This window comes from Nesoenas mayeri (assembly GCF_963082525.1).
Source record: "Nesoenas mayeri genome assembly, chromosome: 3".
In the NCBI taxonomy this organism is placed as follows: domain Eukaryota; kingdom Metazoa; phylum Chordata; class Aves; order Columbiformes; family Columbidae; genus Nesoenas; species Nesoenas mayeri.
The window spans coordinates 35,674,189-35,682,428 of NC_137544.1; the positions used below are offsets into that span (position 1 = coordinate 35,674,189).

An 8,240-nucleotide genomic window follows, 5' to 3' on the forward strand; every position below is an offset into this window, starting at 1 on the left:
GTTCTTGCATTTTGGAGGACAGCTACATCTAAGGAAAAAACAAAAATCCCATTTCAAAGCTCTCGGTTGTTTCACGATTGCTACATTTAACCAAGTTTAGCACCCTGTTGGTTAGCAGCAAATTCAGCTGCAGCACAAACAGCTTTACTGTAATCAGGTCAATGTTTTTAATCAGTTCAGCTCTTTAAAAGGGGCACTGTCTCTTGTAGTACAAGTTCTAACCTTACAACTGATTGGATGGGAAAATCGAAGTCTACAAAGCAAGAATGCGGTTGTTAACTTTAAAAGTACCAGTGTGCTGAAAAGGTGGGGAAAAACCAGTTTTAAAAAAAATCAGACTTTATGGAGGGGAAGGTGTGCAAACCACAGAAATAAACCAGCTTTGAAAAGGGGTTCTTATTTCACGCTTGGCCTGAACTCATGCCTTCTTCCCACCTCTAACACCAGGCACCTTTTAAGCTACCAGTCACAGATAAAACAAAACTCCACCAGTTCCACCACTTGATCATTAACATATGCAAAACAGATCCGGAATACCTATATAATATATATAAAAACATATTATATATGTATCAAAATGCAAACGCTGAAAGGTGCAGTTTAGCTCAGAGCCCTGCTGCATGCACTATAAGGTAACTAGCTGCTGTCAATCATTAAAAAAAAAATAAAAAATTTAGCTGAGAGGAATTAAAACTTTCTTTCAAGCAACGGAAAAAAAAGGGGTCTTTCCAAGGAAAAATACATCGTGTCACGTACTATCAGCGTCCTGCGGTTGTGGCACAGCTATAGATTCTCAAACCCTTTTAAAAGAGCGGATGACTCATTTATTTGCTGCAAATAGTTGTGGCCAGAGAAGACATACCGCATTACCAGCTGATCCTATTTCCCCAGCCCTCCCCATAGCTTCCGCTACCAAACCCTCCCAGGAGCTGGAGGAAAAGAGAGATTTGGGGCCAGGAGCAGCCGGGGGGTTGGGGAGGACCCCGTGGGGACTGGGGTTGAGACGGGAGGCTGCAGCCAGCCCCGGAGGATGGGATGGGATGGGAAGGTGAGGACGAGGTCTGTGAGCAGTGAACCAGCTCTTACGTTTCCTGAAGTGCTCACAGAGAAGGTGCTGCAGTAAACAAAACGGGTTCCTGTTAAATCGCCTCCACCGTGAAAAGTACAAAGGGCGACAAAAAATAGACGGTCCTTACTCAATCAGTAGGGAAACAGCCAGGACACGGGTCCTCTCCCTCGCCCCTGCCTCCTCCATCGAGTGTCAGACCCTGCCTGCAACCAGGCAGGGCACAGCCAGTCATCCTTCAAAAGCTTAAGTTCCCCCCACTCCTTTTTTTTTTCCTCCTCAGTAAGAAAAAGCAAAATATTAGAGTCAAGTGTCACTTAGTCATTAGGTTTTCAAAGCCCAACAAAGAATTTGACACCTTCAGAGATGGCACTGAAGTGAAAACAACAGCGGAGGTTGATTTTTTTTTTTCCCCTGCTGGTCTTTTGGGAGAGGAAATGAAAGTGAATAGTTATTGTTCCAATGTAAAGTGATTCCATTTAAATAAAGTACAGTACTGAAATTGTAAATGCAGTGTGACAACCAGATCAAAGATGTTTAATATTTGCATAAAAATATATATAATATATATATAAAATATAATTTTAAGCAATCGTGCAACACTCTTAAAAAGGGTTCATTTCACATTTGCTAAATTCTAGTGGTCCTGGAATGCATAACGCATTCTATTAAAAATACTCCTTTAAATATTAACAATTAGTGTTCAAATCACCAACTAATACAATATTCTTTAGCTGTCAGGGGGTTTAAATAAATCTATCTTTGATCCATGTTCCACTGAATTACACATCATGGAGGTATGCAGTCACAACATTAGTGGGTTAAATGTCAAAATGGCATTACAGTACAAAATAGTTAAAAAAAATCAGCTAGTCATATGCTTCTCCATCTGTGGAATTATTATGGCTCACAAGCAACCCACTGAATTACTGTAATCCTTGTTCTTGCAACCAAAGACATTATCTGAATCCCACCTTAATCCTGACTGGTTCATTTACTCCAAATTTCTCAGGTGTGGGTTAAAAATTCACTGCAAGGTGCCCACTGTCCTATGACATCCTGTTGCAAACTGGAAAACACATAGTACTTTATTTAAACATTCTTTAATTGCTACATTTTCCTAGACCACATTAATATATATTGTGTGTGTACATATATAGATATACACCTATAACATGTACATATATACACACACAAACATATATACACACATACACACACGTACCTAGGATAACAGCACACTGACGTAACATTAACTCTATACAGGTATTTGCCAAGAAAAAAAATAGGGCATTTCCTCCACCACTTATTCACAAGCTTATGGGTTTTTTTTGTTTTAATCTTTGTGTCCCTGATAAAACAAAATGCATGGTTAAACCACAAAACTATATTTTTTCTCACTTCAAATTTTATGAAGGCATCAGGCACTTTTGATTACTGTTGGTGTGTACAAATATAGCAACATCTTTCTTTTCTTTTTTATATATCTATATATATACTCTACTGTATCTTCTTTGCTTGGATAACTTATTTGTGAAATCTTTGGTCCTTGAGTATATTCTGTTTGTCACAGCTGGTTTTCCTGCATTCTCACATTTTTAAAATGTGAGGCATGCACACAGCTGGAGATAATGGACTTTGTCATCATACGTGTTTCTGTTTTTATTACTGTACCAATCCACTGCCATTCATTTGGAGCAAGCTGTTTCTGGTAAAGCGTTCTAGTCAAGCAAGCTATACATTCTACACAGTCAATCCATAGACGGCACTTGCTGCAAGCCCCAAATGCAGTAATTCCAATATACATTTTTATTCAGCTTATCTCTGCTTTATGCCTCTAACTTTTAAATCCTGAATATATATAGAATTGTTTTTTGTGAATTTTTTCTTTTTGTTGTTTTTTTGTTTTGTTTTGTTTTGTTTTGTTTCTTTCATATTGTCCCTTTTGCAGATCCCATTCTACAGTAAGAATAAAAATAAAAGAAAATAAGGCTTTCCCATCTTCTTTATGCCAAAGCTATGGGAGCAGATATTGCCAACCCATATTGTCATCAAGCATTCCTCCCTCGCTTACTTCAGGGGAAGCTGGTTGCTTTTAATGACAGGCCTCTTGTGCTCTGGGGTAGGATCCAATTATTCTGGGGTTCTTTCTTGATCATGCTCCCGCTATTTATTAGAAGAACCACAAGCTTTTCCCAAGCTTGAAAACCAGAGCAGATCATCATTGCACAAAACACCCCATTTCAGAGGGGCGTGTTGCCCCTTCCTACATCTTAGAAAACGTTCTCCCCACCAGGTCTACTAATTTCTGTCCTTAATTACAGGGCAGCCAAGTAGAGTATGTGTGCTGCTGGCAAGGGAAAACCGTCTGAACCTGGGCAATATAGTAATTGCTGAAGTTGGCATCTGCTACGTATGGGGCTGGCTGGTAATAGCAGGTGACATTGGCCACATTGGGGATGATATTTTGCTCGGCTAGGACCCGGATGGCCAGCATGGTGATCAGATTCAGAGTCTGTCTCCTCTCATGTCCCATCAGGCACACTGTGCTCTCATTCACCACACCGTGAAGGGTCATGAGATAGTCATACTTGCGGTCCTCTAATCCCACAAAGTGGTTCTGCAAGTAGGACTCCAGCTTTCTCTGCTGTTCTCCAATGTCTGAGAAGTCAATGAAAAACCTCGAGCACATGTACCTCTGCAGGGACTTAATTTCGGATTCGGAGGCAGCCCTAAAGCCCCTTACCAAAAGGTTGCAGTACTTCAGAAGACCACCTCCTCTGATTTCTTCTGGGTTTCTGGTGGCAATTATCTTGTTGCAGAGGTGATCAAAGGCTTCCTGGAAATCCCCATAGACGCTCTCACCAATGATAGTTGGGTGAAAAGTTTCAGTCATCGGATTCTCTGAGCACTCATAAAAAAGCAGCAGGGAGTCCAGCTTGATTTGAAAGGAATCGACACTGAATTCAAACTGCCGCCTCAGAGAGTCCACAAATTTCAGTTCCACATTTTTGCCACTGTTGTTGGACAGGGAGATGAGACTCCATCGGTCTGAATCATTGCATACTTTTACCATTTTCTGCACATAAGCCTCCTATAATTGGAAAGACAAAATGAGCAAATCAAGGCACAGATGCAAGAAATGTCCCCTTTGCTGCATTTGTTCACATTCCCCCCACCCTTATATGCCATCCTAGCATTTTATAAAAGATTTCATGGAGCCTGCAGATACAAACCAGAGAATAAACAATCTGTGTTTGGAGTTATGTCATTGCAAGGGAATAATGGGGAAGGACAATTTTCTGGGACTGTGTCATGCAAGGGAAGCATATGGCAACACTGTTTCTTTCAGTCTCTTCTAAATACATCTACACACGAAATACATGGCACACACGCCAAATATCCATGCACCCACACACAAAAGGTCACCGCTACAGTCACATAAGAAATCTTTCTTAGCAGTTTCCACTTCTCTCTCCCCTCTCCACAAAAGAGACAGCAAGTGTTCACTCTCCTCAGTCCTGCTCTTTTCAGTGCAGGTTCCATAAGTCTGCCCCATATTTCAAAAAACTCACTCTAAAAAATATTAAAGGCATTTGGAATTCAGCCTAATTAATTCGAGCAAACTGTCTCTGAGATGAGAGAATATGCCTCTCCGCTGGGGCATTTAGCACACAAGAAAGTGTGCCTTGCAAGTGGTGTTTCCTTCTTGCAGATGTTAGAGCCATATAAGTTCCCCCCAGACACCCCGTGAACCGCGTCCGGCAAATCAAGCTGCCGCAGAGCCGAACGGGGAGATTTGCAGCGCCTTGCACACACACGCCCCGGTAAGTCAGTGCTCCTAGCAAATCAAGCGAGAGAGGGGAAGGAAAAGACTAATTAATCCCGAGGAGCCCCGGCCAGGAAGCTTTACCACACACTCCTCCTCGGTCTTAAGCGTGGGTTTGAAAAATCACTCACGGTCCCTGTGGATCTCGGGGGGGCGGGAGCTGCGTTCCCAGAGCACCCCTCCACCCGCGGAGGGGAAAGTGCCCCGTTCCCCTCAGGCAGGCGCTTGTACCTGCCCACTCCTGGCGCCTGGGCACAGGGCAGGTTTACCTTGAGGGTGAGCGGCGTGATCTTCTCCTTGTTCACCCCCTCGGGCAAGAAATCCAAGAGGCAGTCCAAGACCACGTCCTTCACAGTCTGAAACTCAGCTTCCCCTTTGAGGTCGGCGCAGAATATGAGGTCCAAGTCCTTGTAGCCCAGGCCGCTATCCTGGTGCAGGACGTGGCTGGCGGCCGAGCCGTTGAGCCGCACGTCCCGCAGGCCGATGCCCTTCTCCTCCAGCCGGCTCCGCACCACCTTGACGATCTGGCGGGGCTGCATGGCGAGCGTGGGGAAGTTGCCGCGGCCGTGGATGGGGATGGTCTCACTGAGGATGCGGTCCAGCCGCTGCACTTGCTCCCAGCTCAGCACGTTGCAGTGCGCGCTCTCGCAGCCGCCCGCGTAACTCCCGCTGGGGCTACCGCCGGCCTTCTCATCGTCTGCCATGGTGCGCGGCCGCCGCCTCCCCCGGCTGGATGGCACCGCTCGGGCTCCTCACTGCCCCCCCGGGGCCCCTCTCCCTCCGTGCCTAGCAAAAGAGGAGGAAAAGCGAGCGGTCAGCAGCGGCGCGCACCCAGCGCCGGAGCTCCGCTCCCCCTGCAGCCACCCCGCACCGCCGGACGGTGCCCACCGCCTCTTCCCGCGGAAAAGAGAAGGGGACACACCTATTGAGTATATTTAACAAAATAAAAAAAAAAAAAAAAAAAAGGAGGGGGAAGAAAAATCCCCCCAGAGCCAGGCCAGGCAGTGCTGCAGGGCAGAGGAAGGCTCCCGACCTGCAGAGCCGCCGCTTGCGCCGCTCTCCGCGCCCCCACCGGGGCAGAGGCTGCCCCACGCCGCCCGCCGCCCCGCTCGCTGCTGCCGGGGGCTGCCGCCGTCTCCGGAGCTTTCGCAGTTCTGCCCGGGAAAGGTCCCCAGTAGTTTTTATACGGGGTTCCTCCGCTCTTCCGGGGCTCAGAGTCACGACGCCCGCGTCCCGCCCCCTCCATCTGCATGGCCGGCCTCGGCGGTGCCCCCGGCACGCCCACGCCCTGCGCACCCACGGGCCGCCCCGCCGGGTCCCCGTCGCCGCAGCACGGCACGGCGCGGTCCGCCCCTCCGCACCGGTGAGGCGCCCTGCGCGGCACAGCGCGGCCGCCCCGCCTCACGCGCGGCCCCGCTGGAAAACCCGCGCAGCGCAGCCTCCCCCAGCACGGTTTTGGCCGCTGGCCAATGGGGGAGGCAACAAGTGTAATCCCCTACCCTGCACCCGCGGGAGACGTGGACCGCCCCCCGGCTCCTGCCGTGCCAAGATGCGCGCCCCCAGGCACCCAGCTCCGCGCTGCCATTCATTCCTAAATTTTTTTTTTTTCCCCTGCCTTTTTTACCACCGCCTCCCGACGTTCCCGGTCATCCCAGGCACAGCCAAACTTCATACCAGAGCGCCGGAATCTGGCAAAGGCCCCGCTCCGAGCAGATGCCGAGGATCCCGGACAGTGTGGTTTGAGCTGCTCAGCTCCTGACCGAGATTTTCAAAGCCGCCTGCGGCAGCGCAGCGGCAGCGCGTCCTGCCTGCCCTTCCCTCCCGCCTTCCCTCCCTCCTTGCTCGCCGGCGCGGGAGGGAGGATAGAAATCCCGAAGGGCACGAACGAGTCAGTGCTTTCCAGGGGAGCACCCTGCCTATTAAGAACGACTTCGGTGGCTACGCAGGGGAAAAATAACATGCATCATACATACATACTATATAAACATAAATTTTATTTTCAATTACATTTTAATTATTTTAATATTTTATTTAATAACTATATGCCTACTTGTTTTTCACCTGTTAAAGTGGTACACATATAAATTTGAAACAGAGTAAGCGCAGCTTCCCCCCCATCCCCGTATCCAGCAGCACCCGCAGACTCCAGCCCCCGCGGCCCCGCTGAGTGTCCCGCGCAGCCCCGCAGGGCAGGCGCGCGGGTTGAGCGGGGAGAAGCGGGATGGGGGAGGGGATGTGGGGGGGAAACGGCGTTGCGTCACCGCTCGCAGCTTTGTGACGCGCGGTGTGAGAGGCCAATGGGGGCGCGCGGCGGCGTGACGCGCTGCCTGCCTCACAGGCCGCTCCGACAAAGTGGGGGGCGGTGTGTGAAGGGGTCCGACGATGCTTACCGCCTCCTGCCCCCGTTTTAGCGCCCCGCTTCCCCACTACCTCCCGCCGTGCGATGGGGCTGGGAAGAGGCTCAGCCCCGCGTGGCGCGGGGAAACCCCTGACCCAGGCGGGCAGGCACGGTTCACCCTCCCACCCCCCAAAATTTCCAGGTGTCCCGCGACGCGCTCCGTGTCACCCCTGCTCCGGGGCGCAGGGCTGTGCAGGCCGGCACCCCCGCCCCCCCCCCCGCCGCCGTTGTCACTAATCGCAGCCGTGTGGCAAGGGCGCCCCCTGCCGGGCGCCGGGAGCGCTCCCGGAGATGGGTCACGGCCGGGGGGTGCGGGGTCAGGCAGAAATACTCCGCCTGGCAGTGGCGGAGGGTATTGGGGGGGGATTAAACTTTGATTCACCGCCCAAACTCCTTAGTACTTCATTACTACAGTATGGCGCCGGGGCTGGAGCGCAGGTTGATCCCAGCTGCTCTGTGGGACAAGGGGTGGGGGTGACTTCACCTTGTCCAGCACCTCCACTTGGGTGCCACTCGCAGGGGGCCCACGGTGGGATAGCCGGGTGAACCTGAGTGTACCCGCTGGAACGGCGACCCAGCTAGCCAGGAAAAAAAAGTTTTATAGTGTTCTGTGCCAACACCTTTATTAAAAGAGAAGAAAGCAGGAAGCTTTTAAACAGTGGATGTGTATGAGTGAATGCTGCTTGAAAGCAGCAGTGGAGTATCGTGCATCCACCAACATGCTGAATGGGCTTTGCCAGCTTATTCCTTTATTTAAAATAAGTACTCAGACTAAGAGGGGCAGCAGCTGGTCTGCTGAGAGGAGTCTGTAGCCTGCTGCTGGGGGCCTTGAGTGACCAGCCACCGCTGCTCAGTACAGGGAGTCCCGGCTCTCTGCTTGGATGCAGAACTAGCATCTCCTCAAATGACCACACACCCCATCCTGAGAGGACAGTGCCCAGCAGTGC

At 50.2% G+C, this 8,240-nt stretch overlaps 1 protein-coding gene across 1 annotated transcript; it reads right to left on the reverse strand.

Annotated features, from left to right (window-relative positions):
• Nucleotides 1–3,380: 3,380 nt before the first annotated feature.
• On the reverse strand, nt 3,381–5,724 carry TENT5A (terminal nucleotidyltransferase 5A; the record flags this gene model as incomplete). Its single annotated transcript, XM_080342431.1, has 2 exons — nt 5,165–5,724; nt 3,381–4,160 (listed from the first exon to the last, which is right to left on the reverse strand). The coding sequence occupies exons 1-2, from the start codon at nt 5,597–5,599 to the stop codon at nt 3,381–3,383; spliced, it is 1,215 nt and encodes a 404-aa protein (XP_080198557.1). The 5' UTR covers nt 5,600–5,724.
• Nucleotides 5,725–8,240: the final 2,516 nt, after the last annotated feature.